The 27,534-nt window shown below is 36.8% G+C and overlaps 1 protein-coding gene across 1 annotated transcript; it reads left to right on the top strand.

Moving 5' to 3' along the window:
* Window positions 1-1,723: 1,723 nt before the first annotated feature.
* LOC115918593 (cerebellar degeneration-related protein 2-like) lies at window positions 1,724-27,454 on the top strand. The gene is made up of 4 exons (XM_030984472.1): window positions 1,724-2,097; window positions 17,937-18,049; window positions 19,307-19,455; window positions 21,209-27,454. The coding sequence occupies exons 1-4, from the start codon at window positions 2,031-2,033 to the stop codon at window positions 22,221-22,223; spliced, it is 1,344 nt and encodes a 447-aa protein (XP_030840332.1). The 5' UTR covers window positions 1,724-2,030; the 3' UTR covers window positions 22,224-27,454.
* The last annotated feature ends 80 nt before the right edge of the window (window positions 27,455-27,534 follow it).

The raw sequence follows: 27,534 nt of genomic DNA, 5'->3' as shown, positions 1-27,534 counted from the left end.
TAAATTTTCTTCCTGATTGATGAATTTATCACATAAGATTCGGCATTGTATCGCAACTAATGCATTAAAAACACTTTGTGAGGAGATTCAATGAAAAGTCTGTATTTTATTAGTCAAGCTAAAACAAATTGTGAGATACGAAAATAAAGATTTTGTTGTTTCCAAAAAGCCGCTCACGGGTCTGCTTATAATATGCTGTAGGCCAATAACGATTATAATTTCTATTGAAATAAGGGACTTGCCCCTTGTTTTGCAAGAAATTCATCACAGAGAAACAAAATTGTCCACGAGAAAATCATCAAAAGTGTTTTTGTGTACTGCTATTTTGTATTATGGGAAACTAGAAAATAGAGTAAAAATTGTACACACACCAACGACACATGATATTTCCCCCGCCTAACTTTCTTCCCATCTCCTTCCTTCTCTCTCTCTCTCTCTCTCTCTTCCCCTTTTTCATTTCTTCCCCTCTCCCTTTATCTTGCTCTTCTCTCTCTCTCTCTATGCTCTCTTTGGAATTTCTTTATCGTATGTTACATGTATTTTAGATTAATTACAATGATGTCTACAGTGTTGAATACTTGGGCTTATTTTACAGAATCTACAGATGGTATTGATATTTCCAGGCGCGGATCTACGGGGGGGGTTTAGGGGGTTTAAACCCCCCCCTTGGGCGGCCCCAAAAAAAAAAAAAAAAAAAAAAAGAAAAAAAAAAAAAAAAAAAAAAAAAAAAGAAAGAAAAAAGAACGCACGCTGGAGAGAAACCCTTTCAAGTGCAAATATTGTGAGAAGATACTCAACTCATCTGGTAACTTAACCAAACACATGATAACTCTGGATATAACTGTGTATTTACTGTTACTTGATTTAAAAAGACGTTATCATGCACTGCTTTTTATGGTCTCCATTGTGTTAAAAGATGCCAGGAAAACATCACTTACGGAGTTCAAATAAACACCCCAAAAAAAATCGGCTCGCCGCATCGCGGCTCGTGGACGATGCTCCGCATCGTCATTATTTTGGTCAAACCCCCCCCTTAGCAAAAAGCTAGATCCGCCCCTGATTTCCCTAACTTTCTTCCTATCCCCTTCCTTCTCTCTCTCCCCCCCTCTCTCTCTCTCTCTCTCTCTCTCTCTTCTCCTTTCTCATTTTTCTTCCTCTCTCTCCCTCTATCTTACTCTCTTATCTTTCTATGCTCTCTTGGGAATTTCTTTATTGTATGTTACCTGTACCATCTCAATACTTTAATTTTTTAAAACTTTTTTTAGATGACATATTCCCCTCTTTTCACCGTTGATCTTTTTAAACCCAGTCTTATGCATTTTAATTTTCTTGTTTAATGGACTCTCGGTCTGTGCCTGGTTTAGTTATCGTACAGCTCGAGATCCTTCTTTTGGTGTAATTGTAATGATGTATACTTATTGTTATTATTGTTTATAAACCTATGTCCTTTTTGCAATATTTAGTGATAATAGTTTAGTACTTTAGTTATTTGATATTTTAACTCATGTAACTCATATATTTATTCATTACTGCTATTTTATTATGTAGACCTATATTTTATTTAAATTTTATTTTGTACCCAAGACAGAGGTCAGTCTTTGGAATGTTTGCTTTTGGTTTATGATGTTTTGATTTCAATAAAATTCAATTATTATTATGATTCAGATTCAGAAGACTGTCGAAATATTACAAGGCGATTGTTCTGGGGACGAATCTTCTCGGATCTACCGCATTATACATAATACATACAGGCAGGTACAATCATGCAATAACTAGCGAATCTTGCCATCACAGGCACGGAAGCGCAGCCGCACAGATGACCCGCCGCTCCAACGATAGTACGGAAGTCCTGCGACCAGACAAAGATCGGGACACGTCACTCTGCATGCAGTCTGCTGAAGCCTCTCTCTCTGCTTGCTCCGACTGTCGATTTGTAAGCAGTAAACTCAGCGAATTCTTTGAGAAAACTATGTGGTAAGATTCGACGAGACTGGCTTCACAGCATCCATTGCTTTGGATGGGATTCAAGCATGCCTTTTGGGATGGACGATTATCAACTGACCGACGATGATGTTCCAGATGGCTGGTATGAAAATGGTGAGTTGCAATTGATAGATGCATCAGTCAATATAATTGGCATGATTGACTGTTAGACATTGTCTTACTAAGCTAAGCTTAAGAGCTCGAAAAGACAGGTGAATACATGCCACATGGGTCATTCTTTGATAAAACTGACATTTTTTCAACCTTTCCCTTACCTTTTTTAATTTTAGGCAGATTGAGAGTCACAAAATGAATCTCTATCAAAATATACATGAGCAGTAGGGGCGCTGGTCCGAGAATGAGGATCGTCCTCATAAACAAGGATATCCTCATATTAAACGAAGACAAAATGCGTCCTCAAAAATAAGGCTCGTCTGCATTTTCGAGGACGTTTTTTTTCATTGGCGCTCTGGGGGTTTCATGTTACAGAACGGCCCGCTGGCGATGCCAAAAATGGATTCCCCGAGGGAGAATAACCCTAGTTGTCCGTCTACTTTTATGGGTTGTCCGTCTTCCCAAGGATTTATTGCTCATAATGTGAAGGTCTCTGTACAAAGTCAATGTAAATTGCATCAAGAAAATCATTGCAGAATCCGTTTTTTTGCATCGCCAATGAGCCGATCAAAAATATGAAACGTCTGCGAAAATGCAGACGGTCCTTATTTTTGAGGACGCATCGGTCCGTGTTAAAGAAGACGATCGTCGTTTATGAAGACGATCCTTATTCTCAGACCAGCGCCCCTACTGATGAGAGTGGTGAGACTTATCACTAATTGGGAGATTAGCTAATTAATACTAGATAAAATTAGAACTAGACCTACTATCAAGTATCAGCTACCAGCATTAGATTAGTAGGGGCGCTGGGCCGAGAATAAGGATTGTCCGCACAAACGAGGATCGTCTTTGTAAACGTGGACGACTGGACGGACGTGTCCCCTCCGCAAAATTATGGATTGTCCGCATTGTCATTGACGATTCTGATTTCCGAAAGACAAATAAAGGCCAAATAAAAATAAAAAACTTGTTTTAATAGTGTCCTGCCTTTTTGAAAAATAGAAAGGCCTCCTCCTTTCTATTTTTCAATGACCACTCAAAATGGTTGCTCGGTAGACCCTACATCAAGTAGGTCTATCTATACACGTTTTCTTTCTTTTTTTAATTAAAAAAAATTAAAAATTAAAATTTTTAAAATAGGAGGCGGCGGCCTCCAAAAAGGAAGCGGACTGGGACGCTAACCATGATTTAAAAAATGGCCTTTAGGCTTTAGAACTTCCCTCAAAGCGAAAGGGTTTGAAAATTACTTTTTGTGTGAAAATAACGACCATTTACATGTACATGTAGTTGTCGAATCGATTGCAATCACCTAATAACATTCAGTTCTCATTTTACCTCACCTGGTTTGGGTGTGGCAAATGTAGATTAATGTATTGCCGAAGGACAGTCCGGTGACATATCCACTCGACCACGACACTCCTAAGTAATAGTCTGATTCTAAAATTTTATTCAATCAGTTTAATTTTTGCCATTAGGAATAGTGGGTTATTGTAGACAAATGCTCATGTACCTGTTACAGCTCATTGTTATTACCAAAGATTAAAAAATAGTGTCTGGTAGTGAGGTAGTGAAGTTTAGAAGGTAAACAGGTTTCCTTGCATAATTTGAATACTAGGACACTACTATTGTTTAAATTTCACAGATAGGACGTACATGTACATGTGACATATTCATAATTCATCCAAAGTTTTACAGAATTTGACGTCAGCTGCAAAAGTAGCCTATAATCTAGGCGGAGTGCCGAGCTTTTTTCTTTGCTGCTAGACTAACCCTAAGCAGAACGTCTGATACGGCGAGACTACGAACCGTGAGTCGCGAAGCGGCTCACCGCCTATAATCACTGGTCTAGCTTTAGTCGTTGTTTTTTTTTATTATCGACCATGAATCCGTGCCAGTTTTCGTACGAAAAACTGCCACGGATTCAACGTCGATAATAAGAAAACAACGACTAAAGCTAGACCAGTGACTATAGGCGGTGCGCGGCTCACGGTTCGTAGTCTCGCCGTATCAGACGTTCTGCTTAGGGTTAGTCTAGCAGCAAAGGAAAAATCTCGGCACTCCGCCTAGATTATAGGCTACTGCAAAAGGGACATAGTAACTTTAAGCCTTGAGCAGAGCCTAGATCTGTCAGTTTCTGACGAAAGGCTGACGAAAGACTTGTTCAACAGTGTTGGCTTTTCAGAAGCTCTCTAGGAGCTTGTAGATTTCTTGTAGATTTCTAGTAGAATTTTGCCAATATTGTTAAAAATTGCCTCAATACCGGATATAGTTGGGACTGTTTTGCTTCTTTATACTGTTGAACTTTGGATTGAAACTATAGTGGATTCATACAAGCCTATACTTAGGATCAGAGTCAAAAGGTAAGCAAGTCTTGTGGGCTACTAACACATACCGCACCCTTAATTACACGGTAGACTGCACACAATTGAATTTCCCGCCCTTTTCAGGCAACCAACCAGGTCATGGCCGGAGTGACAAACACCGGCCAGGGCGAAGAGCCACCTCTTTTACAACCCAATGAAGAAGATGAATTTCGAACTGTAAATTACTCTCGTAGGGAGCAAAAACCGAGAAATAAACGCAGGCGCGAAGGAAGCATTGCAATTGAAAATCTTTCAATGAGAACAGAATCCTCTTCCTCAGAAGACCAAAATACAACCCAGAACCGCCAATCGGAACTCAAAGTCTTAATTACCCCCATAGATAAATCAAAATCGCTAAAGAATGTGAATCCCATTACTATAGCTAGAAATATCCGTGAAGCTTGTCCAAACCCTGTGGAATTTATCAAACCCACAGCCCAAGGTCTCCTTATCAAATGCAAAAACCAGAAACAAGTAAAAGCACTATCTCAAATTAGTAACATAGGAACCACCCCAGTAAAAGTTGCAGAAAAGCAGCAAGTTGTGAGAGGGGTCATATATGGAGTACCTACAGAAATGACTGATGACGAAATTCTCAATGAATTGAAACACCAAGGAGTAATTGATGTAAAAAGAATCATGAAAAGGTCCAAATCAAATGTAAAATCAATTGAAATTGAAGAAAGCAGACCCAATTTTATCCCAATGAGGAGTGTTATTATAGCATTCAACCGTACAAACCTCCCCAGCAACATAACAATGTGCTATCAACATTTTGAGGTTAAACTATACATTCCCCCCGTTTTGAGGTGCTTTCAATGCCAACGCTACGGCCACGGCATAGCTCAATGCAAAGCAAAGATGAGATGCGTCAGATGCGGGGAAGACCACAAATTTGAGGAATGTAACCGAAAAGAAAGACCGATATGTATAAATTGTGGTGGGAACCATTCAGCAGCCTTTGACGGCTGTCTTGAAGCTAAGAAAGCCAAAAAGATACAAATAGTAAAAGTCAAAAACAATCTTTCATACGCACAAGCTGCAAAAATACAGTCGGAGCAAGAAAAGGCACAGCAGAAACCACAAGCCAACCTCCCTGAATCACATCCCTCCCTCGATGTCAACTCAGATAACCTCCCTCTTCCTCCCCGACCAGTGAGGTCATCCACAGCAATCCGCCCTGAAAACGCCACCCCGCAACTTGATCCCCAGCCCTGGAACACCCCGCTGCAAAAAAAACGCACAGAGCAGTAAATTAATAGATAAGGATGGAAAAACTGAAGTAAAACTAGAAGCCCTCCCTCGAGGTAACCTAGTAACATTAATGAGTGATGAGCAAATAATCTCTTTCATTACGCAACTTGTTCTCATTTTTACGGATGGAAAATCCGAGAAGGAGATTTCATCCTTAGTGAAAGTGGCAGCTGAGAGACTGCTCAAACAAAGAGTAAAACATGACGCTAAAGATGTACTGGTATAGCATAGTAATGATGATGACAGCGCTAACCATATTACAATGGAACGCGCAGGGACTTCTTAATCACGGTCCTGAACTTATAAAATACTTAGATTCATATAAAGATGTAAAGTACCATTTAATTTGTGTTCAGGAAACATGGTTCAATGATGATAGAATATTGCAAATCCCTGAATATACATGTTTTATTAGAAACAGGGAAAATCAATCTAAAGGAGGGTGTGCCATTTATGTACATGATTCCATCAACTATGAATATCCTGTCAATGACGAAGAATTCGAAATACAACATATTAAAGTTCATGTTGCTGGATCAAAAATCTCCATAATCAATTTCTATAACCCTTGCAAAAAATTAAACGAGATTGTTTTGAACAGGATGATTAACAAACTAGAATACAATCTATTCCTTATAGTTGGGGATTTCAACTCACATAATCCTGTGTGGGGTAGTGCAAAGATAGACCAAAATGGGCACACAATTGAAAATTTCACACATGACAATAACTTTATAATTTTAAACGACGGAAGAGGAACCAGAATAGATCCACGCACTGGGAAAATGTCATGTTTGGATCTTAGCATCACCTCCCCCAAACTATCTTGCCTATGCTCGTGGGAAGTTTTGCAGCACACCCTTGGTAGTGACCATTTTCCCATCTCCACCCAGATATTATTGGACCGAGCAGGGCAAGTAAACAGCAACAGCGAGAAGATAAATGAGGAAACAACTTGGTCTTTTAAAAATTTTGATTGGAACACTTTTGCCGAAAAATGTGAACATAAAATTGAACATAGTGGCAACTATTCCGACCCTACGAAAATGTATAAATGTTTTATGAAAAGTTTGTCAGAGACTATTAAAGAAATAATGCCCCAGAGGGGAAAGAAAAAACATGACCCTGTACCTTGGTGGACAAAAGACTGTACACAAAGTATCAAAGAAAGAAACAGGGCTAATAATAGATTAAAAAGACACATTTCAATAGAAAATCTAAATACATATTTGAAGAAAAAATCAGAGGTACAAAAAACTCTACGCCAAGCAGAACGAAATTACTGGCAAGAATTTTGCTCAAGACTCAACCGCTTTGTACCAGAATCAGCGGTATGGTCTACCATTAAACGGTTAAAGGGGGTATCTGTCAAAAAAACAAAAAACATGTCAGTCCTGATAGAAAATGAAAAAGAAATCACATGTAACAGTGAAAAGACTGAGGCTTTCTCTAAGTTCTTCCAATCAATTAGTAATGTTAAAGAATGTCCAGAAATAAAAGAAAACAAAAATGTTGAGCAACAAGTCACGAAATCACTGAAGCGGGGAATGGAGCATATCTTAAATGAACCATTCACTCTTTTTGAATTGCAAAAAACTCTAAACACATGTAAACAATCAGCTCCTGGAAAAGACAAGATCCCTTATCAGGTGTACCAAAAACTTCCTCAGAAAGCAAAACAATATATGCTAAAGGTCATGAACTTGATATGGGATACGGGTAACATACCTCCCAGTCTGAAACACTCTATCCTAATACCTGTGTTAAAACAGAATAAAGACCCCCGAAAGGTATCGTCGTACCGACCCATAGCACTTTCCTCATGTTTTGCCAAGATACTAGAACGGATTGTGAAGAATAGACTCCAATGGTATGTAGAAAAGAACAATATACTTCCTCCCCTCATGACTGGCTTTCGTAGTAAACGTGGGGTCACGGATAACATTGTACTTTTAGAGAATGCTATCCAAAGAAGCATTAATGTTGGTGAATATACTTTAGCAATCTTTCTCGATATTGAAAAGGCATATGACAGACTTTGTATCAAAGGCCTTATTTACAAACTATCAGTACATGGTATTACAGGTAATATGCTCGAGTTTCTCTATAACTATCTGAAAGAGCGGACTTTCCAAGTAAAGATTGGTAAAGAAGAATCAAAATTATATGAAATGTACAACAGCCTCCCCCAGGGGAGTGTCTTAAGTCCTATATTGTATAATATCATGATGAGTGATATTCCAACAGATGAATTAATCACCACATCTATTTATGCTGATGACTGTGTCATCTGGATGTCAGGTAATAACATAGAAATTATTTCAAACAGAATACAGTGCTATCTGAACACATTGAGTGAATGGTTTACTAAATGGGGCTTTCGCCTTTCACAGAGTAAATCCTTTCCAGTGTTATTTACTAAAAACAATAAAGCAAAATACCCAGAACTGAAATTAAACAACGACGCACTTTTATTCCAATCAAAGAAGCATTTCCTAGGACTTATATTTGACAAAAGACTTTCATGGAAGACGCACATAGATGCCGTAGTCCTTAGATGTAAAAAGAAACTGAACATTCTTAGGTGCCTTACTGGGACTACATGGGGAAGCTCCTCGAAATCCCTGCTAATGGTATATAGAGCATTCATAAGATCGTTATTAGATTTTGGTTGTGAAGCCTATGACAGTGCGGCTCAAAGTATAAAGAAATCACTTGACTCCATTCAATATCAAGCCTTGAGAATTTGTGCGGGAGCTCTTCCTCTTACATCATTAGATTCACTACAAGTTGAACTAGGTGAAATGCCCTTAGACTTAAGAAGACAGATGCTGGCGGACAGATTCAGACAAAAGATTGAAATGCATCGAGATCACCCTGTCATATTAAACGTTAAGCCCAGCTGGCAAATGGAACTTTTGAAGCTCCAAAAGAATAACAAGCCATTTGGATGCAGAACAGAACTAATGAAACATTGTACTATCGAACCTTACACTATACCTAGTTTCCCCCCTTGGAAAATTAATGCTCCAAAAGTGTCGATAGAATTAAGCGAAATAGTGAACAAACATGAAAACCCATCTTATTTACGTCAACGCAGTTTAGAATTGATCAGTACCAAATGGCCAATACAACTACACATCTATACAGATGGGTCAAAGGTTCCAAGTTTTGGAATAAGTTCTGCTTCTTTTTATGTACCAGCATTCTCCTTTCAACAAGCCAAACGATTGGCGGATCACACCTCATCTTTCAGAGCCGAATTGGCTGCAATTGTCCTTGCGCTTAATTGGCTAGAGAACATTAATGTGTATGTTGGCATTGTTATTTTTTGTGATTCCGTAAGCGCCCTGCTCGCCATAAAGGATGAAAAAGATATTACATTTGTAACTGAAATTATTACATTAAGTACAAAATTATCGTATCAAGGAAAACACATACACTTAGAATGGATTCCTAGCCATTGTGGTGTACACGGAAATGAAATGGCAGATTTTTATGCAAAATCTGCTTTACAAAATAACATTGAAATTTGTAATAAATTATCCTTTTCTGAAATAAAGAGTATTATTACCAGCAAGTATATAAAACTCTGGCAAGACAGATGGAATAATTCTGATAGATCTCTTAGACATATACTGCCTACAGTAAATCAACCATATGAATGTAAGTTGAACAGATTTGAAGAAAGTATTCTCCATAGATTAAGAATAGGAGTGATAGGTTTGAACTTAGATCTCTTCAGATTGAATATACACTCGACAGGCCATTGCAATAACTGCATAGGACCATAGACGTAATAGAAATGGACTTTTGACGGCAAGAGTAGTAAAAGTAATGATAGCTACCACCTGTTCTTAACTCTTACTTTCTTCTATGTTTTAAGTCTGACCGCAACGCTGCGGGCATGTTTTGATAAGCTCCGATAAGGGTCCTTTGGTCCTATGAGATCCACCGGGATTTTGCCGACCTCTATCGGCCAAGTCGCTTCGCACTGACCAATGCTTCCCACGATTTGCGCTTCTCATTTCATGAATGAATCGTGACAGGAGAGCCTTCTGCCCATGCGCAGCTAAATACTACGTCAATAGTGCCCCGGATGTAAACATGAGGTTTACGTCCTGTTCATGCTCGCCAATCTGTAAAAAAAGCCGTTGAAATCGGTGATTTCTTCGATTTTTTACGAATTTGTGTTGGTGTGTAGCAAACTCATCATATAAGCAAGGAAAGTCACCACAAGAGCTTACAAAATACAGTTTAAAAAGTGTTTTTTTCTCCTGTTTCCGTTAATTTCTCTGTGAAACCAACGACGGTGTGGTGATCACAAATCCTTCGTTTGTCGAATACAATCATTCGTTATTTGTTGCGTTTGCGTGCGTTTTTTTTATAGGCATTGGAAGAATGGGGTTGTTTTCGTGAGTGCTCAGAAAATCTGTGGTAATGCGTGACTTCTTCGCATCATGACCACTAAATTGCCGTGCCTTTGTCTAATCCAAATTGCACACGTAGTCCCATTGATAGAGATCGGCGGGTGCATGTTTTTTTCAAGTTATATTTTGGACTTGTTGATCCGAGAGTGACTGCTTTTTTTTTCTTCCCTCAGATTTTATCTTATTTTATCTTGATGTAGATTCTAGGACTACTATATGTGTACGTTTTTTTTGAGAATCTAGGAATTAGGATAAATATCTGTGTCCGTAAATTTGGGAATTGACCATTGCAAAATATTCAACATTTCCGTCGTCTGCTATGTCGATATATGGACTGCCCATCATAATCATAAAGTTCTTCCTTATTTATGTCATCTAATGATAATCCTGCCCTTCTAATTACTTTATAAACAACACATGGCTCATGAGTACGAGAAAAATATGTATTATGGAACAATACACACATCGAAATAAATAATAATTGTTAGTATAAATACAACGCTGAAAACAATAACAATAATATCGTCAGGCACAAAGACGAAAACATGTTCGCTACGACCGCATGGCGGAGAGCGCTCATACTATTTAACACTAGGTTCTCAACGATTTGAAGGAGCAGCGAACAACCCCAAATCGCGAGCTTGCTGTTGCGATTATGAAAGATTGCGCAAGTGATCGCATCCAGCTGTCGGGTTGCGGTGGGACCACCGCTGGGTTTTTGCATCGGCGCGAAATTTAAACCTTGCCGGTGGAACTCATAGGATCAAAGAAACTGCTTCGTCGATAGTCCATTGTATTACGTCTATGATAGGACGTACTGAAACTGTAAACCACTTTCTCACTGAATGCCCAAAGTACATAATAGAAAGAGCTATGTTACTCGTAGAAACTGATTTATCACATCCACAGGAAATCATGAAACTACTTAAACTTTCAGAAATAGTTAAACAAAAAGCAATAGTTCGCTTCGTTTTAAGAACAAAGCGGCTGTATCCAAACAATTAAATTGTTGTTGAGTTTTTTTTTTTTTTTTTTTTTTTTTTTTTTTTTTTTTTTTTTTCTTCTTATCTTCTCTTTTCCTTTTTCTTGCACCAATAAAGCCCACAATACTTGTAACTAATTTGACCATTTACTTTTCTAACAATTCGGTGATCACCTCCAACATCACATGCTAGCTGGCACCCCCTCACCTATGCCGGAGTGACCTAGGTTAAAACCGAAAGTCTGCGAAATATACCTCAAAGACTGGTAAGATGGCATTTTGAAAAGGGTGGGGGTAAGTGCGAAGTACACATGTGCATACGTGAGGTGATATTTGAACGCGCACGTGCGCGTAAACACAAGTACGTACGTTTAGTTTTAGTTTATAGGCGTTTTTTATTCACAACTTGCTAGGCCGTCGTCTCTTTCCAAAATTATTAATTTATTGAATTTTCTCTCTAAAAAAAGTTATAGAGTCTAAAAAGAAAAAAAGAGGAAGAAAAGAGGATGGAAGGAGAAAGAATCCTAAAAATAGTCATTTATGACATGAAATTGTACATATATGTATATATATAAATAATTCATAAAATAGTGTGTGGCAAAAATAGTCAACTGTGACTGATTGCCAAACAAAAACAAATCAAGAAGAAGAAGAAGATGGAGCACTTGAAGCACAGAGCGTATTATAGTCTCATAGTGCAGACACTGTTCCACACAATGACTTACAAGGGTTTGTGCCTGTGAACTAGTTTGCAGTGTGCCCAAGTTTGAGACCGAGCAGCAGTCTGGAGGCACATACTGTACATGCTCTAGTCACCATGGCTTGTTTCAAATTTGTTTGCTGACTTGGCAAAGGTCAACATTACATGTTGATGTACAGACCCTAGAAAGGTGTCAGGTGAATATATGATATCCCCATCAAACATGATAGATCCATGTTGAGGCTCTGTTGCTCTACAGTATGTGGGTGTCTGCACTCCATGAGAATAATTCATGAAGGGGGCTCCATGGTAGGGGTCTAAAGGTGTAATTGACCTATTTCCAATTTGAACTTAGAGATGGGGAACCACCACCCCCCCCCCCCCCCTCACCCCCATCTTCACACCTACCGGTAAACACTTTTTGTTTCTGGCATTTTGCCAGGGACGTTCTCCATTTACTTGCTATTCACTTCTTTGGTGAAGTACTGTATATTTCTTTCTGTTGATGCCTAGGATCAAAGGAGTTGATTATTATGGCACATTGACTACTTTCACATTTCATACCCTGCGTTGCCCATCTGTTAAGTACATACATGTATATGACCAGGAACCACAAAACAACCAAACAGTTGCCAGATTTTAAGTCTGATTCTAAAAGAGGAGATTCTCAATATTAGGATGATTATGATACAATGCAACTTGTCAGTGTTACATGTATGTTGGATGCTCTTCACCAAAATAAAGATGAGGAGAATGTACAGTCTTACAAAATGTGACTTTGATAAAGAAAAATGTTCTGACTCACAATAAAAATAATAATGGGTTCTTGTATAGTGCACATGTCAGTCAGATTTGACCGCTCCCGATTATTACCCTGGCTTTAGCACGGCTGCCATACGGCGCTCTAGCATTTCAAGGAATAAATTCCTACCAGGTACCCATTTACTTCACCTGGGTGGTGTGTGGCAAATGCAGATCAATGTCTTGCCAAAGGACATTACATTAGTGGGTTTTGTAAGGCACCAAGGTTACAAAAAGAGGATTAGCACTCTATCGTAATTTCTGTGAAGGGATTGTCAGATTGTGCTAAAACTTGACACACACCAATTAAGCACATCCTATTCTTTGTTTTGACCAAGTATCACTATCAATACAAAAACTTACTCTACTTTTAAGTTATAGGAGATGAAATAGAGACCTGTACCCATGGTCACAAAGAAATTAAAATTAATGCAACGACCTAAAGATCAGACAAACATAAATCCACAAAAAACTTCCCTTAATCCCATTTTTTATACTAATTTGTTTTTGTTTTATTTTGAATTTATGAAAAAAATACACGGGGGCTCAGGGCGAATTAGCCCCCGAAATGCCCAAAAGAGCCCCCGAAAATCAGAAAAGAGCCCCCATAAATTTGCATAGAGGGGTCTAGAGTTCAATGCAAAACAATTTTAGAATGTTATATTCATGCAGGCAAGCTTGAAAAGTAGCCCCCGAAAAATAAATATTATTTTTTTCCCTGAATTTTATGACAAAGAATGTATTCTCTTTTAGGAAATAATAAAAAGTAAAGTTTGACCACCAGTTCATCAGTTGCACCACGCGACTTGTTGGTGTGTGATTTGCGGTGCGATTTGTGGTGCTTGGTCACATTGTACAAGTTTCTGTTTTCTAAGATGACTGTCAAAGCAAGTACTTGCTGACTCCAAACACAAAAAGTGTCACAAAAATAGCCCCCAAGGCAAGCTCTGGTAGGCTATACGCCTATACCAGTCCTTCAAAGCGTGTGGCAGCCTTGCAGGAGTGATTACCCTCTGCAGTAACCCTGTAAGTTTGGGCTTTGGCCGGATCGGAAGATCAAAGCGACACCCTCGCACCTTTGGTATCGGCAAAAATTATCAGCGAAAAGTATTGGTTCAACATTTTTTTTTTTTTAAATGCCTAAATTTTCAAGTTTTAGGCTATCTAATACTTAAAAAATATGCATAGCTGGGATTATTGTGTCATTTGGAGTTGTTACTTGTAGACCATGTCTTTTTAATATTAAGTGCCTCTTCATGACTTAGATTAATAATATTAGTCTTGAGAGAATAGGCAAACCATCCGCCATTTTTATGACAATGGAAACTAAATGTGTGCCTACATCTAGATACAATTCCCTGTAAATGACATTCACACACAAAAGTTTAGTTTTCCCCATCTGAATACATTTTGCCCTTGTCCCATCATTCTGCAGTATGACTCATGATCATATTATGCTACCTTGTTTGCATTCCATTATTTCCATATTAAAATGTAAATATGCCACCGAGGGGTATGCCAACATTTACCCGTGTACACATCATTTGAACGCAGTTTGCACTCTATATTCATGACTTACACCTGCTCCCAGCTACCGACATGTATAGGCATTATTTCTATTGTATTCACTATTGATTTGTGCGTGTTTGCCATTTTTAATCAAATTTGAACATGCATATTACAATGCAGCTGACTATAGCTGCTTAGGGAAGCAGACAGCACAGATGTTGACACCCTAAAACAAACAATAACACACTTGTTGAATTACATGTATATGAATGCATATCATTGTATTTAAAAAAAGATCCATGGGTTGATACTATGGAATTGCATTTGTAGCCTAACGTACATGTTAGTGGCACTGATACTGATAGTAATTAAACATCCTAAAAGTTAGAGGAAATGTAGAATTGACAAATCTGAATTGATAATTTTATATTAAAGACAGACACATACCGGTACATGTAAGGCCAAATGTCTTTGAATCCTAGTTTCTGGACCCCATTGCTTTCTTTTTTCACCCATAAAATGTACAATTTTGGAAAAGAAGTGTTTTACATGAATATGTTGGCCCTATGGAAATTATTTACATGTCAGCTGATGTGCAATGTGCAATGTGCATTAGGGCCTGTTTCATAAAAAATTGTCATCAATAACAAGTTGCAATAACTGTGATAAGCTACCCAAATTGTTGGATTTGATTGGCATAGAGCATATTTGTCATAGAAATTTAGCATATTTTGTTATTAGCAAGTTACACCTGTACATGTATGTGAAACAAGGCCAATTTTGTGAATCACTAATTCTATCTACTACATGTAAGCAACAAACAGATTATTCTCTGCAATGAAGTGTTCCTGTCCTCCCACCTGTGTATGGCATGACTAAGGTGCTTACATGATTCATTCATGATTAATGTGGTTTAGTGTCATTGACATGCAGAGATCTAGACTAGAGCAACGGTAAATGTTTGCATTGTCACCGTATATGTTTACAGTGTTTCATTATTTTTTTTTTTGTGTGAGTGTGTTGCTTTGCCTCTTGTGTATTAAACACAAGTATTGTTTTTGTTATGATATTATCTGTACTTCAGTAGTATTCATTACATATTTTAAGATGCCTGCGGTTGATATGCAAACAATTCAGTGTACATTTACATGTATTTGTAAAATAAAAGCATTCAAACACCAATAGATGATGTGCAGACCTGCCAACCAGTACGATTTAATCATATTTCGTCTGATTTTTAGAAGTTAATACGACAGTACGATTTTCCAGAAACAATTTTTTTTTTCTTTCAATTTTTCATTTTGTTGTTGGTACAATGTATTTTGGGTGTGTGTGTGCCATTATTAATGGCAAAATGCCCTTTCTGTCCTGTATTAAGTATTCTACAAGCATTTCACATCGGCAATTTGGGGATGTTCATTGGATCATCGAACACACCAGTCATGACGAAATCATGCATATTCAATCAATGATCCATAACAAAAGTTCTTCCTGTTATGTAGGAACTGTATTAGAGGTATTGATCCGTGTTTTTTAATTTTTTTTTTATACAGTTTTTGTCAGTAAAGTACAATTTTGGGGATTAACAAATACAGTTTTTGAACTCCAGAGGTTGGCAGGTCTGGATGTGTCTGCTACTGATTCTATTTCCTTGTGTAGACTCTCTGAATCCCATGTGAAACTGTAGGTCCATGATTATACAATAGGATGATAAGTCATTCCAGTGGAGATAAAAGTACATTGTAGTCTTACACACAGGCAATACCATTTTGTGTTCAAAATGTGTTTTGACTGAGGTACTAAGCATATGGTGGTGACTTCCATACATGTAGCTTCAGAACAAGGGACAAGGAAGTGAAAAAGTACCAGATCTATTAGGCCAGTAGTACCATAGATATTGTTGTCATTTTAGACATTGCATTTTGGCTTCAGCCAAGGCACAATCAACCTTAATGGGTATGAATCGTAACATTTTGAAAGAAAATAAATCAACAATAATAACATGTACATGTATTATTGCCAGCCAATTCTTGACCTGAACTTAGAAGTCATCAGCTCAGATATATGTACAACTTGGACCTTGAACTGTCCATGTTTTTACTGACCAAGGATTATGCAGGCTTCCCTTACATGTACATTACTCCACACCAAGTTCAAGTTCTTTGTTTCATTTACTTGTAGATAAAAATTAAATAACCTAGAACTTAAAATTCAGACTATCAAAGACACTTGCAGACTTCCAAAAATACTATATCAGTTTTTAGTTTCAGACAGACATGTGAACAAGCTTATTCAGCAAATCTTTGTGTCATTTACATACAGACATGTACATGTACATTATGCAGATAAAACATAAATCACCTGACCTCGAAGTCAGACTATCAAATACCCTTGTAGACTTCCAAAATACTTAATCAGTTTGGAGGTTCAGACAGATAAATGTGAACAAGCTTATTCAGCAAATCCTCCAGGAAATAGAAGATCTAGAAATAGAAGGAAACTACACATCCTTCTCCTAACAATCACGTTGATCCAGGGTGGTATTTGGCTGGTGATATTAGTCAATATCTTATAACTTCTGTGATCATGCTCCTTTGCTATTATTGTCATCTAATCCTTGGCTTTCTTACATTTTCTGTTGAATCTTTTTTAACCAAGTCTGAGGTATTAGTCACCAGGCACATGCTTCAGATTTTGCAATGAACATAATAAATAAATTGTAACTTGTAAATTTCATTTTATTTGTATTCAGGTCCCAAAGTCCTCAAGCAATAGCAAATTAAGTTTGTCTTCCTGTTTTTTTTTTTTAATGAATTTATAATTTAAATATGTTCTACATGTATACGTGTCTGAGTTGATTGCCCTTTCAACAGATAATTTCTCAAGGGTAACAATAAAAATTGTCCCATTATAAAGTCATGTGACTATACTGTAGAAAGAAGTTAATGTATGTTTAGCATACTGTTGATTGACCTCCTGGCAATTGATTTACTCCAAAATATCCCCCCCCCCCCCTATACAGATTTTTTTTAAAAAACGTCATGTATGACATAGTATTTCTTGAGTTTAGGGGCTGAATTCAGGGAAATGCACACCTTATGACCTGTCTGCTACTGACAGGGCATTTGAAGTACAATAGACACATAATTAAAAATGAACTGATGTTCATTTAATCATTTTGGACCTTACTCTGTACAGTTTATTTATTAATACCATACATGTACATACACATGTACAGTTGTACACTGCTATAGAATTTGCAATTTTTAAACTTCCTATCTCCTTTTGCGATTCCTTACCACATCCATGTCCCAGTTGAGTTGTAGTGTTTGGTGGTCTGCAAATTTGTGCAGTATTGTGTATTATTTCATAGGAAGATGATATTGGATTATTCAATATTCAATATCATATTGAAAAGTAGCTTTGTCTTTGTCATAAATTTGTATTATTATTTCAGATTTGGCAGTAGAGCTGGGTGAGGAACAAAGAACTGGGACCCGTTCGACAAAGCCGTTTTTCAATGAAAAATGACAAAAATCAGTGACAAACCTGCTGATAACCAATCAGAAGCAAGGATTTCAGTAGCTAATAACAAAATCTGTCATTTGTCACTGATGACAAGTTTTGTGAAACGGGTCCCAGGATTACCCAACAGTAAAATTATGAAAAATCAATATATCTAATCCTATTGCAATTTCCTCCCAAATCCAGTCATAACATGATTGGTGACACTTTGATGTAGGCAGTATGATGACATTGTATCATAATGAACATTGACTCTTTATTTGTTGTCATCTCAGACCTTCATCTGGCAGCAGAGCTGGGCAAGACACTCCTTGACAGGAACAAAGACCTGGAGGCAAGCCTGCTAGATACACAGCAGCAAAATGAAGAGCAAGTCATGCAGATCGTGGTATGTTCATGGGTCATTAGTTATGTTTAATTTGTCAGGGAATTAGGGGTAATATCGCTGACAGCTAGCACAAAATATGTAATGGTTTAAATAGCATACTGTATATAGCAACTCAAATACATTTTAGTTCATTTGTAATTGAAGAATGGATAGAATGCTCTTGAAATAAACAGGAATTATAACTATTTGCATGTCATAATAGACAGAAGAAAAGGATTCTATTTTCTGATTGATAATAAAGTATGATTTAGCGCATATCATTGCATATACAGTCTCTGTGGCCTATTGATTGTCAGTGTATAAAAACAATCAGTTACGAAGTAAATCATAATTTTGTCAAACAGATGGTATTTTTAATTTTAAACATGTTTAAAACTTTTTTTGCCATCACAGAAATTGTTCAATTGTGACAGAAACGATTTATCACAAGGTACTCTTAATTATACCTACAGTGTAAAAGATATGAAGATCGCAGTGGAAGCATTGAACTGTCTTGTATTCAATGTATACAACTATCAATACACTGCACAGGTTCCAGTGATACGACAGGTATCTTGTAATTTCAAGTGGGGCAAACACTGATAAGTGATCTTTGCATGTACAGCAAGTTAGCAACGAACTTTCTGAATAAATATTCCACTATTTAAACTAACATCCATTTGTTAGATAACAAAATTTTCTGTTTGAATGTAGTTAATGGTTAATAGTGTAGCATTGAATTAAAACCATAAGGACAAAATAATACCACCGGTAATACCAAAGCAAGGTTCTCAATGACAGCTGTTCAGGTTTTCATATACCGTATTTTTTTTTTTTTTTCTTCTTTTTTTTTGAGCGGTCTTAGGCGGTGATTTTAGTCACATCAACATTTGTACCCAAGAGATCAAATCCCAACTTCGACAATTTTTGTTGTTGTTGAAATGTCAAAATCAGGGGTGCGGCCTATACGGCGCTGCGGCCTTATTGCCGGCAAATACGGTACATATAGATCATGACAAGGTTCGTTGATGAAAGAATGAACATTTAAAATCTGTTGGCATTAATTTTTTAAAGGGAAGTTAACTAAGAGAAATGGGAATATTAGTTGTAATGCATTCTCTGGAATTCTGTAGAAGGAAAACAATTATTAACATTTTAAATGGAAAAAGGAATTAAAATGTTTACTGAGATATGCCCTGTATTGTTTTGATCCTCAATCTTAATACTATTTCAATCCTTTAAAAAAAAAATGAAATACTTTTTTTGTCATCTGTTTAGTACCTGGAGAAGCAGCTTCACATCCTTCGTGATGTCACAGAGTCCAAATCCCACATCTATGAGCAGCTTGATATCAGTTCCCAGGAGCTGGACGCAGAGAACCAGCAGCTTAAACATGACCTCAAGACTGCACAGCAGAGGGTTCTCAGGTGAAAAGAATGTTTTAATCGTTTCATGAGCAAAACTTTAAAAAGAAAATGATATTGAATTATCAACATTATTTCACTCTGACTTATAGTCAAATACCATTTCCAAAGTTCCATAGACATTGTTCTTTTGTTCATTCTGTGACTACAGTTTCTGAATCCTGTAACTCCATAATTTAAAAAACCTAATTAGTTTTGGAGTTTGTATGAAATAACTACCCATCTTTTTTTCCAGCTGTATTGTTCCCAACAAGAGAGGACTCATCAGCTAAATTAAAAAAAATAGCATTCCTATTTCCAAAGTTTCCATTGTGGACATGGACTTAATATGGTGCCATTTGGCAAGAGGATTAAGCTACCGTGTATAACACGGCTCCTTGTAAAGCAAGGCCACAAAATCATTTAAAAATTAAGTTGGGTACCAAACGTTATTTTACTATACCGGTGTGGAAAAAGGGACTGTGGTTTGTGCACCAAATTGTTGAACACAGTTTACATGATTAATAAGGGATAGAATAATGAACATAAGAATTCAGAAGAGTGAAATTAGACTCTTGCTTTAAAAATATGACATAAGAATTTACCTGCAATAGACTGGAAGTAAAGACGTGCTGGAAAAAGTGCACCCAATCCTTTCCACCTACATGTGTATACAATCCCATGAAGAGATATCCCACCGCTGCACAGTGGGCCAGGGAGGAACCAAAGTGCGCCAAAACTCATGTTTGGGGATTTATTTTTTATAAATCCAGAGGAAATGTTTGGATTTCCAGGGATTTTCGCATAAATTATATTACCAACATTTTCTCTGATGTCTAAGCTTTAAGTTGATACCAAATTTGGCTGCCCGATTCTGCCCGTTATTATGTTAGAGCCGTTTTCCTTGCAACATTGCCCCGAAAATATGTTTATTTTGGTCCGCGGTGTCAGAACAAGTGTCACGCGCCCCCTCGCGCCGTGATTTATGACTACGAATCCTTCATGATTCAGCCGCGGACCCCCAAAAACCCACATTTTTCGGGGCAATGTGGCAAGGGAAATCGGCTCTAACATAACAACGGGCAAGATCGGGCAGCCAAATTTGGTATCAACTTGAAGCTTAGACATCAGACAACATGGTGGTATTAAAATTTAAGCGGTACACCGCGGAGATCTAAACATTTCTTCTGGATTTATAAAAAACATGGATAATTAGTCCATTTTTCAGTGAATTACCCTATAATATATCATGAAGATTGTGTTTCTGTTAATTTTAACCCATTCATTCAACGAAATGAACTATCAGGAATATGTGAAAGCAATTTCATATCAATAACTTAAAAACTTCATGTTGAATTGTAAGATTTATAAAATAAGTCACTTTTGCACTAAAACTGTGAATTTGTAGGATTTTGCTGTTTGAAGTAGTAAATGTATACCCTTATTGTGCATACCGGAATTAAATATTTCACTGAGGTATTCCTCTATGTATTACCTTTCAACTGGGAAAGAAAAAAATTGAAAAAAATAAATCACCCAAACTTAGTTTTGGCGCACTTTGGTTCCTCCCTGGCCCACTGTGCGCTGGCTCCAATTTTTATTACATTTTTCACAAAAATAAAAAATATTCTGTATATGCTTTTGATATAGCCAAGGGTTCATACTTATTTCCTTTTATCACTAAAATAAATAATGAATATAAGTTTTGGCTGAGGTTGGGTATTGTGAAATCAAAAAGTACAGATGATTAATTCTTGCTGTATCTTTCTTCTTTTAGGATGACTGAAACGGTTGAAAATCTAGAACTCCAAGTTCATGACCAGGGATCTACGATAGAGCAGCTGAGGACAGCAGACCGAGAGCGCTTGAGAGAGCGGAGACGACTGGAGCGGGTTCATGATGCTATGGTCACTAACGGCTGGGGAGGTCTCCCTCTAAGAAGAGCTCACAGCTATGACTTGGGGAAACCATCTGTTGACAGCCTGTATGAAGAGGAGTTGAGTAATCTGCAGCTTAGTAATCGCAATCTGAAGCAAGAACTCGCCCTGAAAGAACAGAAGAAGGACGAGCTCGAGTCGGAACTTGCCGTTCTTGTTCGTGAGAACAAAGCCTTTGAAAATCGTAACCGCGAGCTACAGGTGAAATCAAGGATGTTTGAAATCAAGCGAGATTATCGTTCACTGGACAACCTGAATGAAACTGTCTGCAAGTACTGTGATAGTGTTATGACTTTAGGCAGTGATGAGAAATCGGATGACTCGGAGAAGATGAGTGAGTCAAAGAATGATAGGGAACTGAAGCGTTGTAGTAGTCTAGATTTGAGACCGATAGCCGAGGAGCTGAGCCAAGAACCCAAGTATCCTCTGCCTAACCATGACCTGGTTCAATCGGATGGTGTGTCACTCCTGGGTGAGATTGATGCCCAGTACCATAACCTCATGGACAAGTATACCACTCTGCTGACGCGCAGTCGCAGTGCCTCCTTCCATGAGTCCTCCAGCAAACCAAGAACCAACAGCCTCCGACGTAAGGCAGATTCAGCATCATCCCAGGACGGAGGTGACTTGAGCTCTTCACCCACCAAGGCTTCCAGCATGAGCCTTCCTGGCTCTTGCCCTCCTTCTTCCACCTCATCTTCCACGTCATCAAAGCAAGAAACTCCCCCTTGTCCGGTGGACAACCATTTTGAAACGGGACCACCCGAGTACAAAGCACTCTTTAAAAGGATATATGAGGTTTTGCACAGACCCCTTAAAAAGACAAAGTCAAAGTCTAAGCTTGAAAAGTCATGAACGAACAGGCTGTCCAATATATCGTTATAATAAAAAGCAGTATTAAACAAGATGAGAGAACGATATTAAGAAAGAGAACTTGGAAAATTCATTGTAATTGAAAGTTGTACATGTACTCTGATTGTTTTGTAACAAGAGATGGTAGTTGATTAATTTTACATTAAATTATTGTTACGATAATTATTTCTCTACTTTTATACTTTCCCTAAAGCCTGTAGCCTGATATCAAGCTTATTTTACGGTGTCAGGATTCAATGCTCCTGAGAGAATTAAGTTGCTGTTGTACCTGGTCACTACACTAGCCATTCCTCAACGGAGCATTCCATGTTGGGTGTATCCGGTCAGGCAAATATCGTGGAGCTTTTCCACTCTGAAATTCCGCTAATAATTTGTGTTTGTTAGTTCAGCTTATCCATTGACTGTCACTTTCCCTCCTGAAACCACCTTGTAAATAAATAAGATCAGGCTATAAGCTTTACGGAAACTTTTGTAGTTTGATATATACCGATACATATGTATCGGTACAATTATTACAAGGGATTATTTGTAATTGTATTGAAGAGTGTTTTTACTCCATCCTATTGCTGTCCCATTTTCCATCAATCTTGCCAAAGTCCAGTACCAAATTACTCAGAAGTGCAAAGGATTATTACGAATAATAGAAAAAGGAAAGAATTCATTCAGCTGAATAGGCAATAGGAAATTGAACTAAATTCTGTAAAAAGAAGAGCAACTTTCATATTTTCGAATATCTTTGTGGAGGAAGTGTGTTTTTATGTTTTTCTGCATTCCATATGACTCAGTTTTTGCCTTCAGTGTAATAATTCTTTGTTTGCAGTGTATGCCTTCAACGTCAGATAAGTATTAGAATATTAGTTGTGCTAGATTACTGTACATGTATAAATTGTAACACATTTCTGTTGGATTTAGTGATGAAGTTGATGTCAGCCTTGTCAGGGTCTCACATATTTAGGTATGGGCACCTTGACTCCATCTTTCATGTCATCTCCTTGTATGTGTAGTAAACCTGTAATGTCATTCCCATCAAGAAATCAGGGTATATGTTAGACAGAGTTTTTAAGTGTAATCAAGTTTGCGTGTGTTGCTGCTGTATTTCCAGCATTGATCCGTAGTTGAGTTCTGAGTTTAGGGGTATTCAATATATCGGTCACAATCTTAATCTTGATCTTGAGAGGACCAAGATTTCATGCTTATCAATTGGCAGAAGCTTAAAGGTCTACCTGGGACCCGTTTCACAAAACCTTTTTTCAATGACAAATGACAAAAATTAGTGACAAATCTGCTGATAACCAATCAAAAAGGATTCAGTAGCTTATAACAAAAACTGTCATTTGTCACTGATGACAAGTTTTGTGAAATGCCCCCTCCCCCCATGTCTTTGTAAGTTTCAGGTCTTGACCATAAGCACTGCTGTCAAACTGTACTGTACTTTTAATCAAGCAACACATTATTTGTTTTTCACAGCGAAAAGCATTTGTATGCTTGACACTGGTAGCTCTAGGATAGCCATTTGAGCACAAAGTTAAATACAGCACAAAAAAAGCAACAGGGGCATATTTATTTAACCCTTAGAAAAGAACAAGGTTTTTAGACAGCTATCACAAAAAATGTTTTGTTTTAATTCTTATTTCATATTTATACAAAAGTATTCCATACTGTCAAACTTTACAAGTCATCAGTCATTTTGAATTTTAAGAAGGGTGATGGTCTTTCTGGTAGTAGAAAGTGTACCGTATTTAAATTTGGATGGTTCGAAAATGTAACACCTGCCAGGGTAGTTGTAAAAAGGAACTGGTAGTTCACTATTCTGACAGTATTTCTATGCTTTATATGTAAGTTCTTCATATCCAAATCACATTGGCGATACAATTGTAAGTGTATAAAAGGTTCAGTTTTCCATAAATGTAAAAAGTATCTTCAAAATTGCAATAGCCCCTTTATTATGTACTGTGAGTACTGAGAAGAGGCAGAATTTAATCTCATTAACTATTAAAGCTACCATATGATAGTAGGCCTACACCTACAGTGTGTAGCAATATAAGTGATGACCATTGATATTCAGATTTGATTCTTCTATGTTTGGCTGATGTTTCTCTTTGATAAAAGAATTATTGACATTTATCCTATGATTTATAGTTTCTTACCAGTGGTAGTCATAAGAGCTCCTATGGTATTGGTAGCTCATCTTTTCATGGTATTGTCTATAAACTGCCGTTTCCTGTTGGAAACCTGTTTAAGAGGATTTCCTGTTTATGAATTCATTTACACATTACTGCGTAAATGTAGCACTTTACAGTGCCATAGCTAGTAGAGTAATAATAATAATAGTCTTTTAAAGTCCACTCCAAATTTTATTAAGTTAAACCGAAAATGGAAATTCTTTTTGCCCCATTGATCGTGAGCCCGGCAGCTCGACGTTGCTCTATCCCTTATTGTAACGTCTTTTGGTATGACGCGGCCAGGGTTCGAACCCACGACCTCCCGGTTGTGAGGCGGATGCTCTACTGACTGAGCCATCACCCTGATGTAAAAGTAGTTGCATCAGTGGAAGTTGTTCTTGTCACAAAGTTTCAAACCTGTTGCTGTTCCATATTTAAAACCCTCAGTGACCCCCTTGGTCTAAAGTAGTTCTTTCAATTCACTATGTAAAGTGCTTGCTGAACTATCATGATTAATCTTGCAGCTCTAGTTTAATCTATAATATATTCTTGAATGCAACTCTTAGATATAGTTTTCCTTTCAATGCGCTGTCTCCTGAGGCAGGAATAAATGATCTTACTTTAAAAAATACTCTTTAGATCATCTCATTTGATAATTGCCAAAGCAATATCTAGGTAGATAATTAGGTAGGATGTTTGTATGTTACATTATAGAGTAAATGTATTTAATTCAACTTTTCTAATTCGTATTAGATTTTTACAATTAAGATGCCCATAAATTGGACTTGGGTAAAATTATGTTTAGCTGACAATTTTCCTGAATGAATCTATGATCCATGAATTAACAGTTTGTCATAACAGTAGTCATTTTGTATTCCATTAAATGTGTGATTATAGAGCATTTGATGTGTTTTTAGAAATTGTCACAGTATCTTTATCTTGCCTACATTATTGATGTGATAACTTACATGAATTATATTATCTGATGCTTATTTTCATTTTAATTTAAGGGAAGATGAGATTTTTTTTGCATGATTGCATAGCAGACATATACAAAAGTCCCACAAATTCCATGTATAAAAAGCAGCTACCGGTACTCCAAATATATTCAAATGCGTAATATATTGATTGTATCAAGTATATTATAATTACTAACAAAATGTTTGGAAAACTCAATGGGTGGTATTTTAATGCATGTATTAATCATTTATCTTAAATTTATTTCACAACATCTGTAAATGGAAGAAATGCATGCATGTTCAGTTTTTTTTTAAAATAGAGATTTGCATCGATGGCCGTTATAGGTTAATGGCATTAACATAATGAATTGAACAAAAATATAACGAAATATATTGTGCATGATATTTTCTTTACAAGAAAAAAAGATATGCCCTGTATGTGTTGAGTGGACTTTGATAAAAACATGAGACGACAAGAAACCTGAAAAACATTTCATGTGTATGATGTTCCCGGAGATCCCATGAGACCAACAATATCGGTCCGGTGAATACTTAGATTTCAGAAGGTCGTTGAGACAGAAATTGTCGGTTCACATGGGCTGTCAGTCTAGTCGGCTCTCAGTCTGATAGACCGTCTGTCTTGTCGGTTGTAGCTGATGTTTGTACTTCATAGGGCAATGATTTGAGGATTTGTATTATTATAATATTGTATTCCATTATTATTATTCAATGAAGTACTTATGTTTTCACAGTTTTTTAATGATTTTAATACTTTTCTTTAATAATTAAGTTATGTTACTATGTATTTTACTCCTGACTTTATAATTCAGGCTGAAATTTGCCCAAAAATGTATTATTTTACTTTATATCTACAATTCCTACTGGAACTCTACTGATTTGCTGAAGTTCATACCAGTTTTTGGTGATATGTGATAACGTACCAATCACAAGAAAGCTGAGGAAAAATAGTTTGTATTATGAGTATGTAAATTATGTATGATTGTCTTATTCAGAGTTGCAAAATTTCTTCCAGAAAGGTTTTATCACAAATTTGCCAAATTCGCTGCGTGTTTGAATTAGTTACAGTGGTTTTAATTGTGTGTGTGAGTGCAATGTATTTGACTGTACAGCTTAAAAATGAAAAGAAACTCAAGTTTTTAATGTTCTTGGTGCTGAATTGATGTGTTTCCATGTTTCTTAATATGATACTTGTGCCTACAAGAATAAGTGTAACTTTTTACTTCCTATTATGCATGTATTTCAGTGTGAGTTATTTTATTTGTGTCTTTGAAAGAGCAGCAACTGCAAGGCTCCTTTTCTGTAAATGTAATTTTGTCTGATTGAGTGGTTAAGTTTCTAAAAGTAATTTGTTTTGTTCAGCATTATCTTTAACTCAAATGTTTAAATTCTTTATATTATTTATACAACATAGATCTACATATTGTAATTATAAAAGGCGTTGAATATATATTAAAAATCATGTATAATGTTTTAGATATTGGAAATTAAATTCTAATCTAAGCAGTTTTTAAATGGTAGTAAATCAACTTGATGGTTAAGGTCACATGAGTCAAAATTTAACTCTGTAGAACTCCCAATATTTACAGAAGACTGAATATGTCTTCTAATGTTTTTCACCCCCTCCTCTATTTCATGCTGTAAGAAAATCTTTGTGTTTTAGCACTATGGCGTAATTGGCTTTATTGTCATAGACTACCATTCATTTTTTAATTTGAATGGAGTTGAGGGCAGTTGGGGCAAAATAGTAAATTCAATATTTTAACAATCCGGTGCATTCCTGGTAACCCAGCCGACAAATATTAATGAAGGTCATTTCGGCATTTGCCACATGATGAGCTTGGTGTATTGGTATTTTAGATAGACAGAAAGATTGACACCATTAGAAACATTAGCAATGAAGCACTATAAATTGGTAACAATTTCAATACCCTCACTTCAAATTTAAGCATTCAAGCTGCAAATAGTTGATGTCTTTTTGCATGTATGGGACTCAATCTTGCAATAAATATACATTGATGGCTTAAAAAATTGGAAAGAAAATAATAAAGTGATGCATTCTTACCTATCAATACAAAATTGCTTCATTTTGTTTCTGTTCTCAATGATTATAATGAAATAAATACTAAGTGACAAGACACAGAGAGATTCAGT

This window comes from Strongylocentrotus purpuratus, unplaced genomic scaffold (assembly GCF_000002235.5).
Source record: "Strongylocentrotus purpuratus isolate Spur 01 unplaced genomic scaffold, Spur_5.0 spur5_scaffold_14, whole genome shotgun sequence".
Lineage (NCBI taxonomy): Eukaryota > Metazoa > Echinodermata > Echinoidea > Camarodonta > Strongylocentrotidae > Strongylocentrotus > Strongylocentrotus purpuratus.
Note: the sequence above shows the minus strand (reverse complement) of the source record. Positions and strands in the feature narration are given on the sequence as shown.

Excerpts from the sequence above, each read along its gene's own strand:
- LOC115918593 (XM_030984472.1), top strand. The coding sequence starts at position 2,031 with ATGCCTTTTGGGATGGACGATTATCAACTGACCGACGATGATGTTCCA. Across the intron at positions 2,098-17,936 it reads AGATGGCTGGTATGAAAATG|ACCTTCATCTGGCAGCAGAG; the intron begins GTGAGTTGCAAT and ends TTGTCATCTCAG. Across the intron at positions 18,050-19,306 it reads AGCAAGTCATGCAGATCGTG|TACCTGGAGAAGCAGCTTCA; the intron begins GTATGTTCATGG and ends TCATCTGTTTAG.